Source organism: Leptinotarsa decemlineata, unplaced genomic scaffold (genome assembly GCF_025532065.1).
Source record: "Leptinotarsa decemlineata unplaced genomic scaffold, Ldec_3_MD MMD2_tig00026282_RagTag_RagTag, whole genome shotgun sequence".
In the NCBI taxonomy this organism is placed as follows: Eukaryota; Metazoa; Arthropoda; class Insecta; order Coleoptera; family Chrysomelidae; genus Leptinotarsa; species Leptinotarsa decemlineata.
The window spans coordinates 19,827,652-19,854,843 of NW_027412668.1; the positions used below are offsets into that span (position 1 = coordinate 19,827,652).

The window sequence follows — 27,192 nt, forward strand, 5'->3', positions numbered from 1 at the left end:
TGTCTCTTCATTGTGATACAAAGTTTTTTACCTGGTTTTGATAGTTCTTAGACAAACTCTCGGAAAAAACCGTAAGAATCAAATTTCGTTCTTAATGTACTTTTATCACAATCCAAAAAAGTTTTATTTCCGTTAATATTTGTATGGAACTTTTTTAAACACATGTTATTTTTGATAATGTGAATATTTTTTGAAAAACTTACATTGCAGAAGATAGTTGTAGAGAAAAAGCAAATTATTATTTACATAAAACACATTTATGTAAGCGAGCATTGCCGATTTGTGACGTTTCTTGCTGGAATTATTTCTCAATGTTGGCCATACACCAATGATACAGTATTACCAAGACTAAAAAAAATCCCTAAAGAGGATACTCCATAACCGTATACCGTATTGTATGTATATTATTAAGTGTAAATTGTATTTTCGATCCGAGAGTTAATAAGTGTGGTTTGTGGTTCTTCATCTAGTTGGGAATCTTAATAATCGTTAATGTTCATTTTCCTTTGATGCTTTATAATGGCAGAAGAAGATAGTCCTAATTTGCAAAAACTTCGTGGTTTCAGATATCAGAAGAAATCTCAAATTTCACATCAGGATTCCAGTGATGTTCTCAGCTCTTGTAAGTTATTGAACTAATTTTAGGGTATTTTTATATCTTTTCTGCATTTTAGCTGGAGAAGATATAAAGAGTAGAGAAGTTGTCAGAAAAAGAATAATTGTCATTCCTTCAGACAGTGATTCAGAACTAGAGACAGTTGCAACAGAACAGAAATCATCAAAGTTAATAGCAGCAAAGAATAGTGACGTTCAAACTCAAGAACAATCCTCACAGGAAGTAGTAGGAAATAATAGTAAATCTGAAATACAGGGTGTAGTAGTAAATCATAGTTCATTCAATAGTAAATATAACGGCTTCAGCCAGAGAGCCATGAAAAACCCTTCTATACTCGAAAAAGAGAAGCAAATGAAATTCCTCTTGGAAATATTTCCAAATTTGGAAGCAATGGTAAAATAAAGTTTTATTTTTTTGATAAATATTAATACAACTTGGTATTTTAGAAAATACATGATTGCTTATCGAAGCATAGTTTTAATACAGATGCAGCAGCTGCTGAGTTATCAAGATCTTATAATAAACAATCAGATTATACTGGTTATGATGAATGGAAACAGGATTATGATAGAAAATTTGAGGAGTCTAAACAATTACAACTGACTACTAATGGATTATTTGACAGAACGCAAAGTTTTAAAAGACAGGCAACAGAAGAACCTACAAAAAAGAAAAAAGGTAAACATAAAAAGTATTTATTGAAAATATATGATAACCATGAAAACTCCTTTTGTTGCAGCAAAAAGAAGAAAATCATATGATAGTGATGACAGTACTGGTAGTAATAATTACAAAGATAAACGAGTATTTGATAGGTCAGTATTATAAAATAGCTATAGATCGTCTAAGATATTTCATCATCTTATTAAGCTTTGATACTAAGTTTACATATTGAGTGCTACGAGACTTGGTTGCAGACATTTAAAGTAAAAACATAAACAATAACAAATGAAACTTTTTTTTATTAGAAACATTTACCTCTTCCTCTAACATATGTCTGCCGGAAATTAACTATTTTCATAGCTAATATGATTGACAATGAATTATAGTATGTCAGACATTTGTGGAAGTATCCTCACAAAGGATAGTTTTCACTATTATATTGTAGTGAGCTTCACTTAACATTTGCTGTTTGATATATTTCGGCTTAGAAATACAAAAATTATGTAATTTATAGAATAAATCACACATTAAAAGGTAAGACTTCGTTTATTCTTAGCTTGCACGCTTGGACTTCTGAGGGTTGTCGTTCGTAGGGGTGTGACAGCTGGTTAACGAAAAAAACAGATTTTAAAAAGATTTTTTTTAACAGAATATCTGTTGAGAAATAATTGATGTTTCCTTAATTTCAAAGTCATCATTAATTTAAATTATTCCTAAATATGGAACTAAAAATCTGTTAGTTGATTTAAATTTGTTTACATCCCCTTCATTTGTGAAAGTTTTTGTAGCCATTAATAACATCTGATACTATTTCATATTTCAGTGATGAAGATTCTGATGTGGAAATCAGTAATGAGCTAACTGGTGATAAGAAAAGAGTATTAGAATTTTTTGAAACAGCAACAGTCAATGAATTGCAGCTGATGAACTCTTGTTCGAAAAAGAAAGCAGAAGCTATTATAGAATCTCGTCCATTTGTAGGATGGATAGATTTGGTAAGTACATTTTGTTCAAAAGTATATTTAAAATTGAACTATCAGCAGTTTTAGTTGGTACAGTTTAATTTAACTCATAATCTTAAGAATGACTCTAAATGTAAACAATTAATTATTGCCAAATTTCATATGTTTTGAATTGTACTATAAACTTTACAAAAACTGTTTTCCACAAATATAATAGTGTGAAAATATTAAGTTTCCTTTCAAATATATCAGCTACAAAGTCATAAAGTCACCAAATCAAGAAATATAACAGAATAATGAGGAAACTAACTGATCATTTGACTGCAATATTTTTTAAACTCTGACAGAAAAGACAGTATTCACATTTTTGTTCATCTTCTCTGTACTTAAAATTTTTTTCTTCAGAGTTTGGGATATTCACACATCTTGTTTTGAGGTACTTACTATCTATATCTGTTAATTTCCTGTTTAGTCACATTTTTATCTTTTCACTGGTTGCCTGTAGGTGTAGGTAAATTCGTAGACTTTTTCCAGTTCCTCAAACTGTATGAGTAATCTGTTTTAATTACACTTGAACGAGTACAACTAACTGCTACATTTGTTGATATCATCAGTTAGGAGAATATTTAAGGATATCTACTGAAACTTTTTTGAAGGTGAGATTTTCCTCGCCTATGTTCAATAACTGCAAACTCCATTTTTGAGCTAGCTTTGAACCAACTTTACATCAGTACCTTTTTTCTTACTTCATGTCATCAGTTGGATCCTCCATCTCACAGTTGTGACAGCACATATTGATTTTTTGCTAGTAGTATACCTCTGTTGGTGGCCTCTCAATAGGTAATTGTAGAAATATTCTGAAGATTTCATTATTTTTGAAAGCTTCTTTCTGATGTTACAATTTGTTTTTTGGTTTTAGTTCTTTAGTATCTTACTTCTGGGATAGGAAAGATTCCAATTCTTTATCGGGATGCGTTGCAGTCAGGAATGAAGTCTGCTGTCTCTTGTGGATATTCCAGAATAGAGGTTGGTGATATTCAGGAATCTTGTTAAACTGAATGGTTATTTCTGTCAAAGGAGTTTCTTCTGCAAATTTTTTACGAATTTCCATGGTACTTGCACAATCCAAGAAAGCTTCTGACATCCTCTTTATCTCTTGGTCTAGACCATTTCTTCACTTACCTCGACTTTTGCTGGGATACTCTATATTGCTTACTTACACTTCTTTGTGAATGCCTGTTCATAATTCTTAAGGTGGTCATCAAATATCTCTCCTGCAAGTCGTCCACAAGAGCCTTCTCAGAATCAGTTCCATCAATATCCTGAAAGCGGTCAGGATGGACTTCAATTTGTCAGTAACGGGGGTAATAAACCATTTTCACCTGGAAAGCGAAGTAAGGGTGTTGGCAATTCTAGCCAATGGCTAAAAACTACGAAAAACCAGATTGAAGTTACTGGATTTTTCCATTTCCATCCTTTCTTGAATAACCTTCAAAAATTCCATTCCATCAATTAAATCAAATCAAATCAAAATATACTTTATTGGTCGAAGATTTGCATCTTATTGACAAAGTCCAAGAAATACAATGTTAATATAGAAAAAGTACTAAAAAAGTATAAATGTAGATATAAAAAAGTTTCAAAAATGTATAAATGTAAATATAAAAAAGTTCTAAAAATGTATAGATAAAATACTACCATGTATAAAGTGATAGTACAAAGAGTAAATTGCTGATATATTGTTAAAAGGATTCGGTAAAATACTCTTCCAAAATATAATAGGGTCTATCAACAAGTAGGTTCTTCACCGCCTTTTTGAAATGAATGTTGCTTAAATTTGCAGATCTTATTTCTAATGGTAAATGATTGAACAATTCACCACCATTATAGTATATGGAATCCTTGATTAAATTCGAAGTTGGGATGGGAAGTCTAAAGGTATAATTGCTATTACGAGTAGCAGGAAAATTGAACTTCGATTTATGTTTATAAATAAGGCAGACCGTCTCTAAGGTAAAAAGTGCGATGACTGTTAACATTTTGTTGGCAGTGAACAAATTCCTGCACGATTCTCTGGGTTTGACTTTACAGAGACATCTTAGTGCCCTCTTCTGTAATATCAATACAGAAGAGAGAAGGGATGAGTTGCATGCTCCCCAAGAAGGTATTCCATAACGTAGTCGAGATTCAACAAGTAAGCGAACATTTGAATTATATTATATTCATTTTGGATGCATTGAGAGAGAGTAAATTTGCATCGCACCAGCTCTTCACCTTCTTCAAGCTCCATTGAGTTTTTTCTTTCCACAATAATGTAGTATCATCTGCGAATAGAGTGAAACTACCAGATATATTAATCATAGATGTCATTCATATATAGCAGAAACTGAATAGGGCCTAACACAGAACCCTGTGGTATACCAGATTCGATGGCCCTGTTCTCCGAGAGTTCTGTTGTACTCACCATTTGACTCCGACCTGAAAGGTATTAATCAGTGTCACTATTTTTCGGGTTTGAAGGCAGTCGATTTTTGGAATTTCTTCCAAAAATGGACGGCCGCAAACCCAAAAAATAATGACACTGAAAACAAATTGATGGATGTAGCCGTTACTACGTGGTAGGAGATCATAATGAAAAGAGAAATGAAAATGTCTATTTTTTTACATGTTTTCTATGTTTTATTGTATTAGTTTCAGAATGTCCATATAGGACGAAACTGCAGTAACGTTAGTTACAATTAAAAGTGGTAAAAAACATAGAAATTTTCATTTCTCTTTTCATGACACTGAAAACCTTGACTGCAAAAGCCTTAACCGTATTCTAATAATATCTAGAAACGCAATGGGTAAACAAGCTTCTCATTTTCTATTATAGTTTAAAAATGTAAGTTTTATATGGAATCAAGTTTTGTAGTCATAGTACAGGGGTCTGCAACCTACGAAACGCGTGCCAGACTTGGCACTCCTGGCAGTTCAAAATGGCACGCATAACTTTGTGAAGAAGCAATAAAATAAAGATTTAATTTTGAGAATACTTATTGTTAATTCAAAATAATCTACGAAACGGTACATGGCAACGTATCTTGACCAAACTAAGTGACGGCAGGCCAGACTAGAACGATGCGATAGCGACGGGATGCTTTTAGAAAAGAGAAGACGGTTATACGGGAAACTTCTAGGAGGCGGATTTACTATTATATAAGCGTGTATTCAGTTGAGAGTAGTTTAGTTTAGTAAAGCTATTATAAATATAAGTTCCGAAATAAGTTTAGTGGCAAAAGTTGTACCAGGTGTTGTTATTGGACGGACCTAGGATAGTTAATCGACGATTAAAGTTAGTGTTATGGCGGCTGAAAAGTAGAAATTAGACGTTCAGCCTTTCAAAGTTTTTGGACAAGTAATTATGTTTTTGTCAGCAAAGACCCATATGTGCATTATGTCGGGAAAGTGTAGTATTCTGGACATCTAGTTTTCAACGAAATATTTAAACAAGACATGAATCGGGGTTCAAGGCAAATGCTGATAGAACGGAGACAATACAAAGAGCAGTTGCTCAAAGCAGGCAACATTCTTTACAAAAATTAGTCAAGGGAAAGATCAAGCAACCGAATGCAGTTTTAAAATTGCACAATCTTTGGCAGAAAAGGGAAATCCTTCACTGATGAGGAATTTATGAAACAAACGTTTCTGAGAAGGGCGGACGTATTGTTTGATGATTTTCCTAATAAACAAGCAATACCAGTCCGGATTGAAGATATTCCAGCATCAGCGCGGACTATTGAGAGGCGAGTTACTGAAATGGAAAAAATGTATGGAAACAACAGATCGACGCCATTGAACAGAATATCGTATTTGGTATTTCGTTGGATGAAAGTGTCATCGTTAATGAAATTTCCCGTTTGGCAATCGTTGCGCGGTACTTTGACAATAACTGTGTGTATGAAGAACTAATATGTCTGCTTCCATTGGAAGGAACGACAAGAGGCGAAGATATATTATCAGAATTCGTTAAACATTTTCAGAAACCCGGACTAGACTTACTAAGATTTTTTGCGTTACTACAGATGGAGCACCCGCTATGATCGAGACACATAAGGAATTTGTATCTCATCTTGCTACTCGCATTGGTCGACCACTTTTGAAATTTCAATGCATCATTCATCAAGAAAGTTTATGCGCGCAGATCTCTAGCTTAAAATCCGTGATGGATATCGCTGTTGAAGTTGTCAATTACATTGCTGGTCGTTTTCCATCAACTCACAGAGAATTCAAGTCATTTTCACAAGAAATGGAAAGTGCATATTCAGATATTCCATAGATATTCAGAAAGCATTTTACCGCGGCTTAGCCGCGGTAAAATGCTTTCTAGAATTGTGGAATGTTTGGGAGAAATTCGGTCATTTTTGCTGCAAAAAAGTCAAGTTCATAGTCTTTCCCGGACTAGATGATAAGGAACGGATTTGTAAGTTAATGTTTCTAACTGATATTGCATCTCGGCGAACTAAACTTCAAGTTGCAGGGATCGGGTCAAACTGTTCTAGATTTGTATGATTCCTGGAAGCCTTTTAAAATGAAAATAGATGTATTAATTCGTGACATTACCTCTAATACATATAAATATTCTCCAAATCTAAAAACATACTTACCCAACATTAATAATCATGATAATGCTGCATTTAATGAGGAAATGTTAAACTACATGACTTCGCTTGAAGGAGAATTTGCTGAAAGAGGTCAAGATTTAAATAAACATGGTCCTTCTTGATAAAACCAGACTTAATGGATTTTACTAGCACTCCTTTTAATGATTATCTTTTCGCATGGATGGAAATTCAAGATTTTGAGCTATAGAATATTGAATTTAGGAACTCCGAGGTATGAAAGACAAAATTTGTTTTAGAAGGTCATCCTCAGAATAAATCAAACGAAATACTAAATTGTTGGGCTAGTTTCAAGGCCGTAGCCAGAAAACAATTTCGGGGGGGTTTGGTTTGGTGGAACAGTATAAAAACATGAAATATAAAAATAACGAAATAAAGAAAATTGTCTTTCATGATCATATACATTTATTAGAAAGCCATTACAGAAATATTAACATCTTTTTACAAAGTCAAATTTAGTTTTCTAGTTTTCTTTGCAGCAAACAAATCAATTACCTCCTCGGTGTCGATGTCAATTCCACGGTGGATTGACATTAACGCCAAACCGTTTAGTCGTTCCTGGCTTGTGGAGTTTTGAGGCGTTTCAGAGAAGAGAAAGTCCTTTCAGGGGAACATGTGGGAACAGGTAGTGTCGCCAAGATACTTGAAAGTTTGTACGCACATTGCCGTAAGGTTTTTCCATTGTGTTTCGGGGAAGTTTTTTTCAATATTCTTTTTCAAACACTTGGTTCGTGTTGCCAAGGACTTGATAGAATTTCTAACGGATTTTTCAATTCCAATAGTATCAGTATCCGTAGAGTGGGGAGGGTGAGCACTTAGGCCACATGCGACCCATTATACATCCTCCCAAGGAGTTGTCTTCCTAGGTCATCGTCGATCCTGTCTTTTCCAGGAAGGTGGACAGGTCACTAGGAGACATCTCCTTTATATCGGCAGAAGTAGGCCAAGACTCGCCGAACACACACTCTCTTATTGACGATAACTCCTGACACTCGCATAGGACATGCCTGACGGTTTCATCTTCCTGTTCACACATCCTGCATAGAGGGGTGTCCACTAGCCCCATATTATGGAGGTGTTTTCTTAGTTGACAGTGGCCAGTCAGAAATCCTACTGTTAAGCATTAAGCTTCACGGGGTCGCCCAAGGTGATCCTGGCAAGATTTCATCGCATCTCTTTAGGGCTTGAGCATGGCTATAACATTTGGCTAGTTCCACAATTGTCTAAGTCATCAGGCCGTAGGTGCCACTGGGTCCTAAAATTCTTAGTCTAGCCACTTCCTTAGCTAAAGAGTCGGCAATGCGATTACCTTTACTCCTGTCGTGCCCTTTAATCCACGCCAGAATAATGTTATTATCTACCGAGGCTTTGGCTAAATCTTGGTGGCACTCTAGTACTAGGCCTGAGGTAACACGTCTGTTCTAGGCTAATAGGGCTTGTCTGCTATTAGTACGGATTGTTATTTTTTGTCAGAAATTCTTTTCCTGGTTATTTCTTTTGTGGCAATTGAGATACCAGCCAGTTCTGTTTGAACCACGCTGGTATTTTTTCCCATTGCCCACTTAATCCTTAGGCTTAGTGATTAGGAGTACACTCCATATCCTGAACCTTCTTTCGTTTTTGAGCCATCTGTATATATGCGTATAGCATTTGTAGCATCTGACTCTGTGTTCTGTTTTATTTGTATTTTGTAGGATTTATTAAACACAAACCTGGGTACAATTGCATCACTGGTTGCCTGCAGCAAAGGTTGCGCAGTAAGCGCTTCTCGCCATATGCTCAGCCTCAATTGACCCACCCATTCCTACTTCAAGGTTTACACCAGCCGTGTGCTATCGTAACATGGCCATTAACGCAACCTCCTTAACGTACAGGTCCAGAGGAGACAGACCAGTAATTAATTCCATTGCCTCGGTTGGTGTTATTCTCATGGCTCCTGTAATGTTCAAACAAGCCAATCGTTGTATTTGATATAATTTTTAGATGGCCGTTACTTGTAGAACTTTCGGGGGGATAAATCCCCCTTGATCTCCCCCCTGGCTACGGCCTTGGCTAGTTTGCCAGATAAGCTTATTTGCCTCATAGAAGTGGCATTTGCAATGCTTTTAGCATTCGGATCATCCTAAATGTGTAAGCAAATTTTTTCCCATATGAAAATCATTTTGAATCTATATCGAAGCTGGCTAACAGCAGAAAATTCAGGGGCGTGTGTAATATTGAAAGTAACTAGACATGAATCAGAAATACAAAAGTTTTTGCGAGAAACACAAGGAAACAGATCACACTGAAAACGTTTCATGTGCTGTTTCCTTTTTGATTAAAATTTTTGGAAGGATTGTTGATAATTTTTTTATTTTATTAGTTAACTTCCTCATTACTTTAAATAATTTTTTATAAAAATCATACAGTTTTTTATAGTGACACTTTGACTTTGTTGAAAATTGGACATGAGCACCTCGTTGTTAAAAGGTTGCCGACCCCTGTCATAGTACTTATAAGAAAGCAGAAAGATCTGTTTCAAGACTTTTATAGCTCTCCTTCCAAATCGCTATTGATGATTGCATTCTGGATAACTTTTTGATTAGCCAACTCATCAATAAAACCATATCGATGCCTAGAATATTGAACACATTTTTATGTTGAATTATTGATTACTTTGTTTAAATATTCCATTTCATTGAAAATACAAATATGTTGAATGTTTTCTGATTGATTCGACCTTTACTTGATGATCCATAATAATTTCAAAAACTACATCTTACAATTCGTCATGATATTTTTTTTAAATAAAGTTTGTGGAGATCAAATCGTAAGGTGTAGTTTATGAAATGTTGAATGTTTTAATAATTTCCAGGTTGAAAAACTGCAAACCAATAAATTGAGTACAGACTTGTTGAATGCTGCACAACAAGTGCTTACTACTAGAAATAACATTAAACATTTGATGAAGAAGTGTACCAATTTAGCCCAACAGTTGGAAAGAGCAGTTGCTGCTGGTGCAGGAGTTAAAGAACAACCTCGCACTTTGTCATCTTCGTAAGTATATGTGAAATGCATAACGAAAGTATTTTTTTTAATAGACAACATATTTTTTTCCTATTTTCTTCAAGATAGAATTACCCAAGTTTGCTGCTTGATTACTCATCGATTTTTCAGTATGTAACTTACCATACAAATATTATGTAGTTACAATAAAAAAATGAATTGAAATAAACACGGAATCAACAATTTATATTTCCGGCTTGATTTGTTTGTGTAATAAACACAGTGGCGTTTCTTCTAGTACGTATTTGCATATTTTGTTTTGTAATACAAAAAATTTATTGAGTCAAGTAGAATATCTGTTCATCAAGTCATAAGCTATATTTCAGCGTACCGGAAAAACCTATTACCCCTCACAGGCATTCTTTATTATGAAATTTTTTCCTATATTCATAGAAAAATGTAATTCTCAAAAAAATTGTGACATTCATAACTATTCAGAGAGACAAACCAAACAATTGATACTGAAAAAATCAGACCACTTACAAAAAGTCTTTCAATTATATGGAAGTATAAATTCACGCTTTATCTGTGAAAATAAAAGATACTTCAAAATTGACCAGATTCATCAGCAAATTGAAATCGTTTTTAATTTCAAATGTATTCTATAATGTTGATGAGTTTCTTACGTAGTGTTAGATCAACACATCGATTTTTAGATGTGATGAATTATAAATTGATCTTAATGATAAAAAATTATCTATATATCTATGATTACATAGACAGTATCAAAGTTTTGAACAGTGATATTTATGTTCAACTCTAGTTGAGTAAATGATTGTTTAGAAATATGTGATGGAATTGTTCAGTGAAAATCTCACAAAAAAAATGTTACTTGAACTGTTTAGAAATTTTATAGTATATATGTATTTGAAATGTTTTTCTCAGGTTCAGGGTATTATCAGGAACATATCTTAAAAATTTAATTCCATCAAGTTTATTTTAATGTATTTTTTAGCATATATTCATGATACCAATAAACCAAGTTACAGTTTGAACAGAATCTGATCTTAGTCAACCTGTCATTCATAAGAAAAACTTCACTTTCATTAAACGAATTAAACAATGCAGATGATAAATGATTTTCAGCTTGAAACTAACGGGTTACCAAATGGTTGGCCTGAATTGGTTAGTGGTTTTATATTCTCAAGGAGTGAATGGTATTTTGGCTGACGAAATGGGTCTCGGAAAAACTGTACAAATAATATCTTTTCTTGCCCATTTGAAAGAAATCGGAGCAGCCTCAAGCACTCATCTTGTCATTGTGCCTTCTTCAACCCTTGGTAAGATTTTTTGTATTAGATGTTGACATTAGGGCGGTCCGATAAGTATTTAGGCTATAAAAAAAACAAAAATTTTGGAAAACTGGCGATTCATTTCTCAACACAGTCTCCTTTTATACTTGACCCAGCGATGCTCTAACTTCTTTGACTCGTCTGAAAAATACGTATCCTGGAGGTCAGAAAAGTACCAGTGACCTTTTCAAGTTTCGAAACAAAAAGAAGTCGTACAGGGCCAAATCTGGAGAATACGGTTGATGGGGCAGCAGTTGGTAGACCAATTTTGCCGTGGCGGCGGCGGAAAAGCACTTTTTTCTTCGCCAAATGCGGCCGTATTTTCTGCGTTTCGGTATAGTAGAGCCCTCTGACCGTTTTGCCCTTCTCCAGGTAGTCGATGTAGATCACATCTTGTCAATCCCAGAAAACTGTGGCCATCACCTTTCCAGCGGTTAGGGCAATCTTTGTCTTCTTTGGAGTTCGTTCGTCGGGTGAAGTCCACTGTTTCGACTGTTCCTTGGTGTGTACCAGTAGATATATGTTTCGTAGACAGTCACGAAACGACGCAGCAACTCTTATTGGATTGCACTTAAACAGCGTTAAACACTGCTCTGAAGTTGTTCAACTATGGCGCCAATATAAGATCTTGGTTTTTTGTCACGTTTTTCTCCATTGTAGCCGTTTTCAGAGCGACTGGACGTGGCTCAACAAAAGCCGACATGCGACCACAATGAAACTCGGCTAAGTACTTATTGAACTGCCCTCGTATATTATCTTCAAAATCCAAATAGTTTATAATAAATTGAATTCATTTGTTGTGGTTTATCATTATTAATGAAAATTTATTTATTTACAGACAATTGGAAAAATGAATTTGCTCGTTGGTGTCCTGAACTGAGAATTTTCATGTATTACGGAAGTACAGAGGAAAGACGACAATTCCGAATTGATTTGGCAAAAGGAATGCTTTCTGAATTTGATGTTATTTTGACAACGTAATAATTTTTTTTTATATTCAAATAATTCCATGTAAATCATGGATGACTTTGAAAGCTAACTCACTTCATTATTTTCAACAGATATACAATGGTAGGCAACAGCCCAGAAGAGAGAAAAATGTTTAGAGTCACCAGGATGCATTACGTTATATTTGATGAAGCCCACATGTTGAAGAATATGAACACTCAGCGATATGAAAATTTGATTAGGATAAATGTGAGTACAAACAAAATATTTCCCATAATTGTAGAAAAGTCTGTGTATCATATGAGTGTAATTAGTGTACAAGAGGTATACTTATGATGCACTGTTTGGAACCTTTGGTGGAGTAATAAATATTACTGGAGTTCTTTCCCAACAGCAAATCGTTATTTTTAACACCTCGACACGTGTTTCGATCACCAAGTGATCATCTTCAAGAGGGAGATTAAACGGTTTAATCTTCCTCTTGAAGATGATCACTTGGTGATCGAAACACTTGTCGAGGTGTTAAAAATAACGATTTGGTGTTGGGAAAAAACCTCAGTGATATTCATGCAAAAGGTATGTTTTATCAATATTAGTAATGACTATAATTTACATTACCGGTCTTTGAATGGATGCAGTGTGGTGTGTGTGATATAATAATAATAATACTTCATTTATACTTCAATATTAAATTTTGTATGACTGTCTATACAATAAAATAGATATAATAAAAATAATCAAAATTTGAACTGATTAAGGCAATAGTAAAAGAAGCACAGACCTAAGAATTGTGAAAAAAATCTGCCAGTATATAAAAACAACTTCCTAACAGATATGCTTTCAGTATGTTTTGAAATTACACAAGTGCTTTGAAGCCTTCATGTATGTAAATATGTAAATTTTTGGACCAATGTCTTCTTGAGCATAATGTCTACTTGAGAACCTAATATGGAGCCCTGTAGTACACCCATTGTTCCTAAATTCAGAGTTGAATTTAAAAGTACTATTATTTTTCATCACATGCAATGACATTTGATTCCGGTTCTAGAGAAAATGATTTATCCAACTGAGTGAAACACCTGATATACCATAATATTCCAATTTTGAAGTCAGTAAAAGTAAAGTGAATTGACTATAGTAAAACCAATGATGATTGAGAGTAAAGCGCGTTGTCATATCTAAATTTTACGTTACCAGTTTATAGCAGAATCAAAATATAGTAAGCAGTAGAGTTGTAGGTTGTGGCAAATTATAGATAATACACAATACTAGTACGATTAAAAGGTATTATTTATGACAAAAATCAGTAATGAGCTTGTAATGAATAATACTTATACATTTCCTGATTACTGATCAGTTAAAATTCATTATTTTCTGTATAGGTTTAGATAATTATTACAACTAGTGGCAACGATATTTCTGTCTTTGTCACTTTAACCGTAACTTCCATCTCATCGTTGCAGTCCTCATTAATGTACTTGCAGCCATGAGCGTATCATTGGTTTGTGAATTATACAGCGTGAATTGTACGTTTTACAGTTAAGTTAGTCAGCAATCGACATGTTGTGATAACAATTGGTGAAAATAATAGTGCTAATAAGTGTTTAAGCGTTACATAATTATATTTCTACACCGTTCTCAAACTACTCAAAAAATGGGAGACATGGTCGGGCCTTCCACGTCGAAAAAGGTAAAACGGTCGGAGTCTCGGTCAGTAAGAGAAAAACAAATTGAACTGCGAGTATTTCACTGTCTTGAAAGAGATCATCAGCCACCAAAAGATGACTTTGTGTATATGTGCTGTAATTCTACGTGTGTACCTCCGAATAACCAACCGGGCATTTCTACATCATTAAGTTACACAATTACAAAAGATAAATTAGTTGATATGTGCTCTGATTATACCTGTGTACCAAAATCATCGATTTACAAAATACTAAGAAGCAGAAATTCATGGGGACGTACAGACGCCAAAAACTAGTAGCGAACGGAAAAAAATCACAGTTGATGAAGAAGCCAAAACCAGTATACGCAGAACTATTCACAGTTTCTTTTTCAGAAATGAAGTGCCCACACTACAAACAGTTCTGGAGGCACTTAGCGATCATGAATTGGTCCCAAAAATGGGTAAAGAAACTTTTAGGAAACTTGTACAGGAAATGAAATTTACGTACGGAAAAGTTGACAGGAAAAGCATTCTCATTGAACGTCAAGAAATAATAGCATGGAGAAGAAACTATCTAAGAAAAATTGACGAATTTTGGAACCTCAAAAAAAAATTGTACTTCATGGACGAGACATGGGTTAACCAAGGACATACGGTCAAAAAAGTATGGCAGGATGGTAATATAACAAGTACACGACAAGCCTTTATTGAAGGTTTGTCACTTGGGTTAAAACAGCCATCTGGAAAAGGTAGTCGTCTGATAGTTACGCATATAGGAAGCGACAGTGGATTTTCACCAAATGGTGAATTATTATTTAAATCTAAGAAAACAGGCGACCATCATGAAGAGATGAATACGGAAGTGTTTGAAAAATGGTTTGAAGGCATCATTCAACTTGTGGAACCTAGGTCTGTCATCGTCATGGACAATGCCCCATACCATAGTCGACATTTAGAACCATTACCGAAACAATCATGGAAAAAAGCAGCAATTCAAGAATGGTTAATTAATAAGAACATCCAATATAACAAAGATAGTTTAAAGGCAGAACTACTTCAGCTAACAAAATTACACACAGACAAATATAAAAAATTCGCAGTGGATGAAATGGCGTTAAGTCGTGAAATTACAGTTTTAAGGTTACCACCATACCACTGCGAATTAAACCCAATAGAATTAATCTGGGCGCAAGTAAAAGGATATGTGGCACGAGAAAACAGAACATTTAAATTAGTGGACGTGCAACATCACCTACAAGAAGCTATTCGAACTGTTTCTGCAGAAGACTGGAAGAAATGCATGCAGCATGTTTTAAAAGAGGAGCAAAAAATGTGGGACGTAGACAACCATATTGAACACAATATTGAACCAATCATAATTCACTTTGATGATAGCGGTAGCAACAGTGACGAATCTGAGGTTGAAGAGTAGACGAAAACTTGTACATTTACATTTATATTATATTCTATTATCAAAAATTTGTAATTTGTATTTTCTAGTACCCCTGACGATGAGTTTAAGTTACTCGAAAGCTTGAGAATAGTTATAAGGAGTTCACTTATTAATTGCTGCAACCCAATAGTGAATATATATATATATATATATATATATATATATATATATATATATATATATATATATATATATATATATATATATATATATATATATTGTGTTTTTTATTAATATTGTTAATTTATTTGGTACCTACTATAATTACCACGATTATTACTCTGTTTTCATAAGGCCCACCTAATGACTACAACGATTAGGTAAATTACGATATTGCAAAGTTGCAAATGTGTATGAATATTTTAACTAATTGTACTAAGAATTTTTCTTTCATTCTTAACCCTCTCAAAAATTAAGAAGCACGCCCCCGATTTGCTGTCAACTGGGCTTACTTCTACTCTCAATCATTATTGGTTTTAGTATAAGTAACATACATGTTTGTAGCAAGTCATTTACAATAAAAATGAGTCATAAATATTGGACAACACAAACATAAATAATCACAAAACACACAGAAGCACTGCCAGTCATTCACCTTCATCAATATGTGTGATTATTTGATTTATTGATGAAAACATTGCTGTATTAGTAGATTTTTGTTGACAAAATCCATGTTGCTTTTGGATTAAAATGGGATGTTGATTTAAAGATGATTGAATTCCACCCAGAAAGGCATGTTTAAATAATTTAGAAAGGCCATATAGAACTATAAGACGATAATCTTCATCAAAATCTTGTCCCGTTTTTTTGAATATCGAAATTACTTTTCTGGTTTTTAATTGGTGAGGAAAAACTACTGATGAGAACAACATGTTCATCAAATGTGCTATTGGTTGTATTAATGAAGGAAGACCTCTTTTTAGCATAAAAGTTGGAATCTCATCTCTACCTGACAATTTTTAATTTTTAGTTTGTTATTCAATAAATAGGGTAGTCAACTTTCTGTGAAAAGATTTCGCTTAATATATCAATCAGGTGTTGAGTGAAAAACATTGAGTTTAGATATGATTGGGTTTGGGTCTTCAATTATATGATCATCTATCTTTAGTGTAATATCCCATCACTTTTTTTTGTGATCTCAAATACAACTTTCAATAAAGAGCTACTTGTACTCGGTGAGTTGAATATTATGTTTTGATAATAGGTTTCATTTTTTTTTTCTTCAATTACAATTACAAATCAATACATTTGCCGTGATTTGTAAGCCACTATTCAAGGAACTTGAATGGAGTGAAGGTTAGGTTATGAATCAACGCTTGCAATATAATTGATATGCAAAAGCCAGAAATATTACAGTAAACGTATAAACTTAATACTACTTGAAACTAACCTGAATCAATACAATTGCCGATAGCAAACCTTCATCTACCTCTGTACAATAACATCGATGTTAACAGCTCGAAGTCTTGTTAGATACTGACTCTCGCGCACGAGTCGACAGGCAGCGACAAAGCCAAGCTTGATAACCTACAAGCTTACATATATATGTTTCAGTTCCAATTTTCTCTGGTAGTGTTTTTGTAGGCAATTGATGAATTTACCACAACTTTCTATTCATACTGTTAAGTCACCCTTGATGGATCTGCACTCTCTGTCAGGTTATTGAGCGATTGATTATTTTGTAGGCTAAACATAGAATTCTCTTAACTGGAACACCGCTTCAAAATAATCTTCTGGAACTCATGTCTTTACTGATCTTTGTGATGCCGAAGATCTTTGCAGAGAAAACAGACGATTTGAAAAGCCTTTTCCAGAAAAATTCTGTAAGTATAATTTTTTATTTTAGACAGTCTTTATTCATAATAATTTCAGAAAAAAGATCAAGATGATTCCCTACCGACGTTTGAGAGAGAACAAATTGAGCAAGCAAAAAGGATAATGAAACCGTTTGTACTTCGTAGACTAAAATGTGATGTTCTCAAAGATTTGCCAAAAAAAACGGACTTTATAGTGACGGTTCCGATGGTACCTTCACAAAAGGAGAATTATGAACATCTTGTGGCATCTTATAAAAACATTGATGAGGTTTGTTGTTTTTATTATTCGAAATTTTCTATTTTTAATTAACTATGTCTGCAATAGAATGGAAAAAATACCTACAGTGGCATGAGTATTATGTCGGATTTGAGGAAATTGTGCAATCACCCTTTGTTAATGAGGTATCACTATGATTTGAAACAACTGCAAGACATGGCTAGGTTACTAGCAGCTGATCCCGGATATAAAGATACTGTCGTGCAGTATATTGTGGATGACCTAACCTGGATGTCAGATTTTGAACTTCACACATTGTCGAAAGATTTTCGGGTGAGTAATTGGATCAAAGAATGAAATACATTGATATCATTGAAATATTTTTTTAGTGTTTAAATCGGTTCAAACTTCCTGACACAATGATGTTAACATCGGGGAAATTCTCACAGCTTGACAAAATGCTGCCAGAATTGAAAGAAAACGGTCATAGAGTCTTAATTTTTAGTCAATACGTTATTATGTTGAACATAGTAGAAGAATATTTGAGGATAAGAAATCACAAGTTTTTGAGATTAGACGGCAGTACAGCTGTTCAAATTAGGTAAGTAACATTTACAGTATATATCTTGACAATTTTTGTAAGGTTCATCATAAAAGGATAGTTTTATTGCATAAAGTACCCATTTCTTCGTCTCCCAAAGTTATCCAAAAAAGGTGGTTATGTGGAGATGAAAACATATGGAAACAAGTGGCTTTCTGTAACTCAATATTTATATCCTTGAAAACAGTTGTTTGCGATGGCCTTTTTCCTCAGCTTTTATCTGAAAGAAACTTTTCTTCATGATATATACAACTTCTTAAAGAGTTTTCATTGTAGTATCACTCATGGAATGGTGTTCCTTGAACTACTAATCATCAAATATCCAGCAATGCAAATTTGTAACTGTTCAAAAATCTGTCAGATATACATGCTTTCTTGCAAAATAATGTCGAACACATTTTAATGTTTGTACCCTGCAAAATTCAGAAACCTTCTCTGCTTTCAAAAAGGGTAAAGCATACTCCAACAGTTGTGATATATTACATACAAATTTCAATAAGAATATTTGGTGGTCACTCCATCATGATTTCTTTTCCTACTACTTGTCCACCCATCAAATTTTTCGTTGCCTGCCATACCTGAGAGACCTGGTTCCCAGACCAGTCTGATGTAACTTTTAAATTCATCAATGCTCAAATTATTGTTTCTTGTTACAAATTTGCATACACTTCAGCCAGAAAGATTGATGTGTACCGAAGTAGCACCCAGTAAAAGGTGTGCTGCTAACTCTAGGTATGTAGTCTTATTACAAAACCCATCTAGTCTAAACAAGTTTTCAAGTGTGCCTTATAGGCATCCCAGTTTGTTGATGAGTTGCTTCAAGAGTCTTTCTTTCGTTTGTAGTTATGGTCTATGAAATTCCCATGAGTTTGGTAGAAAGGGTTGTCCACATCCATGGAATCCCCTGTATGGATGTAAGGCTAATCATTCTGAGAGGTCGCCTGGTATCTCAGAGGCTTCATTTGTACTACAGGTGTGTACAGGTGCTGTTCATCCTTCGTTCACGGGTAGCATAACACCAGGGGCAGATTACCAAATACTTATTCTTAACTTCCCGTTGCCGCATGGGGAGGTACTTTTATCCTTTGATGTAATAGTAATCTTTATTATAGGATACATCCTAATCTTACAAGACATAATAACTAATTAACAATTTAAATTTCCACAGTGCCAAAAATATTAATAAAATTCAAATCTATATATAGATTATAACAATAATGAAGGTAAACTAAATAAAAAGATAATAATAAAAAATATACAATTTATAAGACCCAATGTTGAAAACCAATATTGATATAGTAATATACATATAATATACATATTTTCCAACTAACTAACGCTCTAGGTATTCCAATAATTTACTTTTACCCTCTTACAGTATTTTCCTCTTTAATGGCATTTAGTAAATTGTTAAATTCCCGTAGTCCCTCGAAGAATAAGTTTTTTGTTCCGCCACCAGTGTGAGTTCTATATATATGAAAATCATTATAAGATCTTGTCTCATGTTCACGTATTTGATTATTGAAAACCAAAAATTCATTAAAATATGTTGATTGAAGACTGTTGGTTATTTTAAATATAAAAACCATTGTTAAAAAGAATAATCGATTTGAAATCGAGAGCCATTGTAGTATATTTAACATGTGATCAATGGAAGTATAACGACTGCATCTTAAGAGGAATGAACACCTGCACTCGGGTTGTGAAAATGCATTAACCTCAAAATTTCGAGCGGATCGGTGGGCGTGTTCCAAAATATGCAAGTGAGATGATCAAAGACAACTTTTCAAATGGCACATCTCCCAATTTACTGACGATTTCACTACGGAAACGGGCGAGCACGTCGTCGCGCAATCTCCGCCTTTATGTTGCATATTACAATAAACGCACATAGTCGGAGGTCAGGGTTTTATCTAGGTACTTGCCTTATTCACGGATAAATACCTAGGTAACCATATTTCTATCGATAAATACATGTTCGATTGTTTGGAAACTGTATTGTTATGGCAGACAGTCGAGAAGTAGATATGCTGTTTTTTGTCTAAAGACGAAAAAAATTGAAAGCAATTTGAAATGTATTTATTTAGGTATCAAAAATATGATGTCGAATGTATTTTGTGAGAATTAATACGCAGCTAACGTTTTTTCTCATTAGTATGTCTTATTGAACGAAATTCATTTCTGTATGTTTACTGTCTTGGTGGATTGCTAATTTCCAATTTCCTCAGGTATCTAGGATCTATCAGTTCGGGCAAGAGGCAAGCCATGTAAAAAATCTCTAATTTTGGTTTCATATCATTCGTCCAAAATAAATCGTCCTTAACAATAAAAAAAAATGCCTAATAATTTTGTTATTTTTTATGCAGCATGAAATAAAAATTATTCACAATTTGCTTAACCTAAAACTTCAATATTCATGATCACAAAGTTTTTTAAAAAATAAGGTTAAATTGTTGAAGGCAGATAAAATATGAATAAAAACCAATTTTTTCGTTTCGATATCACATATTGTGAGATTGTTGAGATCAGTAGGTAAATCTGGATCAGGATTAGCATCCGGGCCATAATCCTCATCTGGTAGAGCATGCTCCTTCTTAGTTCTGGAAAGTTTTTATTCTTGCGTCTCCTGATTTTCTGAAGTTCACGTCTCCTTTTGATCTTTTCTACATATCTTTCAGTATAAAACAGATCTTTGCGTTTTCCAAGAACATTATAATAGTTCCCGGTAGAATTGAATGATATAGCAGCAGCTTTACAACATATCGCATAGGATCTTCTATGGGAATAGTCAATTCCTTTTCCTCCAACAAATTTGCAGATGATGCCATTGTATTGTTCAGCGATATTGGTATCCAGATCCGCTATCAATGGTTGCATTTAAAACTAAGCGGTTGATACAAACTTCAATATCGTCCAATAGACCACACGCTCTCATGCTGAGGATATGATCAACTTCATTTAACCTTACAGAACACTTGAAATATGCTATCTCCTGACATTTTTCATGCTGTCCGAATACATGTGATGGAATATTCTTTAGGCCTCTGCATAAGTTTGCAACTTTTTGGACCAAAGAAGTTTTTTCTCTAATCCTGGACATCGTAGCAGATTTTATTGAGGTGCGTGGTCTTCTTCGACTAGTGCCTACGGCTAGTTTCCTTAGGCCTGGAGGTACTGGCAAATTTTTTTAAATACTTTGCTTTCTATCTGTTAATTGAATTTTGATTATTATCTTCATTTCATTGCACAAATGAAAATGAAGTTGCACGGAAAAAAACACTTCTCCATCTGAGATGGGCGGGCTTACTTTACCTAATTTTAAAGGTATATTTTCAGATTATTTACCCAACATAAAATTGCAGATTTTTTATTTACCTGACACTAAAATCAGAAAAGTAACACTTCATTCCACATTTCAATTTCCTAATTGAATTCGTTCAAAAAATAAGAGGGAAGAAGACAGATTAAAGAAAAGCACTGTAATAGGTCAAAATATAATCTGTACTTTCTAGGAGAAAATCACCCACCTCTCCTAAATCCTGAGCTATTCGAGCCTCTTCTTGACCTGCTTCCTCCATGACCTTCCAAGCAGTCTCTTCAATGATATTAGCTACATTTTCGTGGTGTTGCTGATAAGTAGAGTTACTCATGAACGATACATTTAAAACAGAGAGCATCTCATTTACTGTAGAGTAGCCATTTCCGGTTGAAACTGTGGCCAACATTAAAACGCTATTTATGTCCATTACTCCGTCGGTTTCTTCTATAAGATGAATGGTTTTTTTGATATTGCACATTTTGCATACTAACTTTGGTTTTCAAACCCATTTTATATTCATGAATTGGATACATATCACTCAATGTACAATCGAATGGTGGGTGCTTAGATATTTCTGCTAATTGCAGAAATAAATAAATATCCGATATCTGTCAAACGTCTCCCCTGCAGAGATATGCCTATACAAGACCTGAAAAAATAACATATAAGTTCATACCAGATAGATCAGAACGAATATATTTCTACCTTTGGGTAATCTTATCAGTCGTTTCCACATTTTGAACGGGTGAGGCTACGGCAGAGAGATATTTGCTACACATTGACTGAACATCATCACTGATATTATCACTGAAAAATAAATGTTTGATTAATCTGCTGATGTATTCACAAGGAAGTACTATTTACTTCACTCTTCACTCTTTTTAGAATTGTCAGTAGTTGACTTTGTCCTACAAAAAACGAAATAGTGATCTTTCTACAACCTACGACGAAAAGTAACTAATATAAAAATGATAATCTACGAATTGACAGGTTTCGAATACCACATACTCGATGAGGCCAAGACCAACATGGGGATATCTGAAATGGTATATGTTCGATCTCAAAAGCTTGCTATCGAAATTATTATGTTTTTAGAAGTGAATCTTAATTTTTTAGTATTTAGCCTAGAGTTGCCAGCTCTAAAATTTGTACAACAAAACAGACTGTTTTATGGCATTATTTTTATTTTATGTATTGCTAACTAATCTTGTTTAAGTCATTTAATTTTTCATTATTCATAATCGGGGTTTTCCCCCGGGTCTTTCTAATCCACTTATGCTAATAAAATTCAATATTCCCAAATATATTTTCTCAAGCAACCCGTACATTTTTAATTTTTTAATTGTTCCTTGTATCCCTTATCTTGGGAATTACCCGCTATTATAATCTCTCCTACCTATGTTAATATAAACCTTTGTTTATACCTACAATCTGAAATCCCTTCTCTAACTGCCGATGTGGAACATGGCCATTTTGTAAAATTCATTCATTACGTTTCAAACCTTTTAACAGTACAGTTAGAATTAAATCTTGTCTTGTCTACAGTACATCTAGCTAATTATTTTTATTATCCTATCTTTTCACAAGAGTTATTGTAATTCTTGTGTGCATTGAGCATTCATACTCACGATAAAACAATCGTGGGTCAAAACAGTATAAGACAGAGTTTTGGTTAAGTGAGCAATAAAAATGGCGTAACACAAGGGCTATTCATTGGAAAGTATCGTATTGGATACGTCCGTTCAGTCATACCTCTTAATAACCAATTATTTAAGGACATATTTTTTCAGAAATTTTATACAGAAACTAAAAAGGTATTACAATTCCATTCAAAAGGTTTTCAAAAAATTTCTCTGGGAATACCTGAAAAACGTTAAGTTATAAATTGTTTCCCGGAAATCCTATGAACGAAAGGAAATTATAAATTTAAAGGAAATATATACCAAAATGAAAATAATAGCATTATCAAAACGTTTCCTTTCCTACAATTCCATATTAATACTTCAATTATATGTGCTTGGTCGTAGGATAAATGAATAGTGAACATTCATACAATATGTATGATTCTTTATAATAAAAACTGTTTTTGAGAGATAACCGAAAAGTTCAAATATAATTTATCAATAAATGAAACTTCGACAACGTGTATCCCAATAAACCATGGATCTAGAGACGTTCATATGAAAAGAACGCGATTTTTTTTCTTCTATGAATGGAGAATCGGGCATGATTACTCGTTATGTCATATAAAAAAAAATGCATGCGAAGTTGAATTCCAATAAATTTGCCTTAATCATCGTTGCTCAGTTATAATGATATCGTTCAAATTTTCAAAATGGTGTGATGAAACTAATTATTTGAATAGTCAGAAACACTTACCTTGTCATCAATGATTTCTTTCCGACATTTCTACGACTACGTCTTTTCTCACTTGCGAACAATCGTTTTCCCTCCGCAACGCCTAGCCTGTCTTTTATCTTTCCCATGATCACAAAAGAACCAAAAAGTATATATTTACCGAAACGTAATAACATAATTCGTATAAATACAAACTCACACTGATACAGTGAACTTAATATGTCTGCGCAAGATTTCGTACGCCTGTGGGTTTGGGGTGGTTTGCAATTGCAATCTCGGAAAACGAATTCTCGGATGATTAGAGGGCGCCATGAACTGGATGCCGAAAATGCATTTTCTATTTTACTTCTCAATGGTTTAATTTGAAAATGTAATGATTTGGAAATGTACCGAATTTTCAAAACATATATTCACTGGAGGGAAACTCCCATTTTCCATTATTTATAAACAATCAAGTATAGATTTTTTTTTATTGAAAAAAATCGAGAAACAATAGTTACCCATCTCAAGAATATTTTTTCCAAGCGATCGGTGTAAGCTGCATGAAAATCAAATAGCTTTTGTTTTATCTGCATTTAATTTTAATTTATTCATATGTAAATTAATGTATCGTTTGCAAACAGATTAAGTTCATGTAGCCCAGGAACATAATAAATATCATTTAGGTATATAATAAATAAAAGTGGGTCAAGTACACTTCCCTGGGGAACACCAATGTTGATATCTATCTCATCAGATATTTTTGAACCAATTTTTGTTTTCTGTTTTCTTTCACTAAGGTAACTAAGAAACCAGAGCCTGTTAACCTATAAATAATTTAATTTTTTTATCAAAATGTTTCTGTCAATTGTTTCAAATGCGCGCTTGCAGTTAAGAAAGACAGCTACAGTGTATTTATTTTCATCATACGCATTTTCCATCTAGAGAAAGTATACTGAATAGCTGATTTCTGAATCCTGACTGTTTACCTAAGAATAATTCATTATCATCAAAGTATGCAACTAATTGTTCGTAAACTGCTAGTTCAAGGACTTTCTCTAAAGTTGGTAGAGTATTAATTGGGCGAAAATCGCTTGCTTCAATTGTATTACTAACCTTAGCTACTAGTAGAGCCAGAGGCCGTAGCTAAGCTACAGCCGACATGGCTTTCAGGATTATAAGAGTATAAAAGCCCTTCTCCTGCTACAAGGTGAGGGCACCGTTGATGAGGCTTTGTCATGATTCAAGAATATAGACTTTCGCGGCCTGAGTCACGATTGAAGAGAACTAAATCCGGGCTACCAACCGTTGCTGAATATGCCTATAATAGTTATGAGCGAAACGTTTGTAGGTAACCTCTCCATTGGAACACGGCAACCCATACCGGAAAACAAAATTCAGAATTTTATATTTGGCCATGAAAATTTAAAACGTCTTTATTAGGTCTCTCTAATCCGTGGAGCACTTTACATATAAGCAAGCTTCACCCATACAGATAATAATATAGTAGCTGGCCTTCAAAAATGTTTGTAATTATGATTAATTAAATTTTCAGGCAGGATCTAATAAATGAATTCACAGAAGATACAAGCTACTTTGTTTTTCTTCTATCAACCAGAGCCGGTGGTTTGGGGATAAATTTGACTTCTGCTGACACTGTGATAATCCACGATATTGACTTTAATCCATATAATGATAAACAAGCCGAAGATAGATGTCATCGAATGGGGCAGAGTAAACCGGTTACTGTATACCGATTCATCTCACAGGGATCCATTGAAGAAGGAATGCTGGAAATGAACAAAGAGAAGCTCAAGTTGGAACGAGACATTACCACAGAAGGTAAACTAGGTTTAAAACCTAGTCAGATAAGTATTCATTTTTTTTTTCATTTTTGCAGAATCTGATAATCCTGACGTGAAAAGTGTAGTACGATTGCTGTCTTCTGCCCTAGGAATCGATTCGATGAAGGCTACAAGTCTTGTAACACCACCAAAGAAAAAACCTTGAATGTTGTGAAATTGATTTTTATATACTTATATTTAAATCAGTTTTGTTAAATTGTCAAATCTGTTGTATTAGAATATTTATTCTTCTTTTTATCCGTATTGACACTTAGGCACTCAGTGAGACCAATTTTTTTTAAGCTAATTTAATTCCGATTCTATTTTGAATAAAACTATTTTTTGATAATTGGTTTACATGTATTTTTATGATAATCGTTATTATCTCCCATGAAACCATTATAGTTCATGTTAGGTTACGTACATTATATAAAACCGAATTTAAAAGAAACAATAATAATTTGGAAAAAATTATGTTATTTTTTAAAATATAATTTGAAAACTAAGTACAGATATTTTTGAATAAATTTTTAAATAATAGTAATAGTACTTATGATACTGTTTGGAACCTATGGTGTAGTAATGAATATTACTGGAGTTCTATCCCAACACAAAACCGTTATTTTTGCCTCAACAACAGATTTGCAAGTATAAAATTCACATATGAAATTGAAAATAAGGAAAAACAACTATTCCTAGATGTACCACAAAAAATATGGCGGGACTGCAATTTCTTGTCCATAGACTGCTCACATTTCCCTTGAGCAAAAAAAGGTATGAGATTGAGAAAAAAGTTGTTAAGGAGGTGGCTGAAAACGAGTATCCATCAAACATAGTTGATAAATTAATTATAAAACAGAGATTTTGGGAGTTTCTTCGTAATGCCTCGACTTTTCGAAAAGAGGAAGATTCAAAATTCATACTGCTTACAGTATGGGTTGGTCCCACCAATGGGTTGGTCCGAACATTCAAAAAATTGAATATAAGAGTGGCTTTCAAAACTGCACGTACACTTCTAAGCTGCGACTATTGTGATAAAAATATGTTGGCCAAACCAAACAGACTATATTAGCTCTCTACAAGGAACATATTTTGCATGTTCGGTTTCATATATCGGAGAAATCTAGTGTCGCTCAACATAGAATAAGTGAGAAATGTTTAAAATTGCTGAGACCGGTACATGACAACAGGTTTCTGGATGTCTTTTTCGAAAGCTTGGAAATAAGAAAGTGCGGAATGGGTTCTATGAATAGCGATCAGTATGATCTGAAGACGCCAACTTGACCGTAATTTTTGTTCTGGTGTTGGGAAAGTGTTTTCAATAGATTCACTACATGGTATAAACAAAATCGCTTCCCGCTGTCTGTCCATATGTATGGTTACATCTTTAAAACTATGCAACGGATGTTATAACATTCATAATATCGTAGAGAAATACTGATAATTTTAGAGGTTTCTAATGTGATGTCGTAAATAAACACATTTTATTGCGCTTGCAAACGCTGGTTGAACCCTACGAGGTAGATTAAAATAATGTACTATAGTATTGTACACCTTCAAAAGGTCTTCAAAAAAGTCCGCGATGGTATATGTCTATCTCTTAAGGATAACCCACAATAACCATTTTTTATCCATTACTTCTTTACAATACAGCAGCAGCAATACAGCATTAATTCTTATCCAATTAAGTACCTTAAATACATTGTGCATTTGATATAGATCAATATAGCCCTTCACAGCATGTAATTTAA

The 27,192-nt window shown here is 33.8% G+C and overlaps 2 protein-coding genes across 2 annotated transcripts; one reads left to right on the top strand and one right to left on the bottom strand.

The window, feature by feature from the left end:
• Positions 1-195: 195 nt before the first annotated feature.
• On the top strand, positions 196-25,790 carry LOC111502295 (SWI/SNF-related, matrix-associated actin-dependent regulator of chromatin, subfamily a, containing DEAD/H box 1). The gene is made up of 15 exons (XM_023156351.2): positions 196-622; positions 675-1,009; positions 1,063-1,294; positions 1,356-1,431; positions 2,103-2,274; positions 9,757-9,938; positions 11,034-11,227; positions 12,078-12,216; positions 12,301-12,436; positions 16,992-17,129; positions 17,179-17,391; positions 17,449-17,673; positions 17,730-17,941; positions 25,153-25,439; positions 25,498-25,790. The coding sequence occupies exons 1-15, from the start codon at positions 520-522 to the stop codon at positions 25,605-25,607; spliced, it is 2,754 nt and encodes a 917-aa protein (XP_023012119.1). The 5' UTR covers positions 196-519; the 3' UTR covers positions 25,608-25,790.
• Positions 21,312-22,109, bottom strand: LOC141484719 (uncharacterized). The gene is made up of 2 exons (XM_074179998.1): positions 21,966-22,109; positions 21,312-21,909 (listed from the first exon to the last, which is right to left on the bottom strand). The coding sequence occupies exon 2, from the start codon at positions 21,736-21,738 to the stop codon at positions 21,406-21,408; it is 333 nt and encodes a 110-aa protein (XP_074036099.1). The 5' UTR covers positions 21,739-21,909; positions 21,966-22,109; the 3' UTR covers positions 21,312-21,405.
• Positions 25,791-27,192: the final 1,402 nt, after the last annotated feature.

Bases quoted from the DNA above. Each gene is read 5' to 3' on its own strand.
- LOC111502295 (XM_023156351.2), top strand. From the start codon at position 520: ATGGCAGAAGAAGATAGTCCTAATTTGCAAAAACTTCGTGGTTTCAGA. The intron at 623-674 runs GTAAGTTATTGA...TCTGCATTTTAG, and splicing joins CAGTGATGTTCTCAGCTCTT to CTGGAGAAGATATAAAGAGT. The intron at 17,392-17,448 runs GTTTGTTGTTTT...TGTCTGCAATAG, and splicing joins CTTATAAAAACATTGATGAG to AATGGAAAAAATACCTACAG.
- LOC141484719 (XM_074179998.1), bottom strand. From the start codon at position 21,738: ATGTGCAATATCAAAAAAACCATTCATCTTATAGAAGAAACCGACGGA.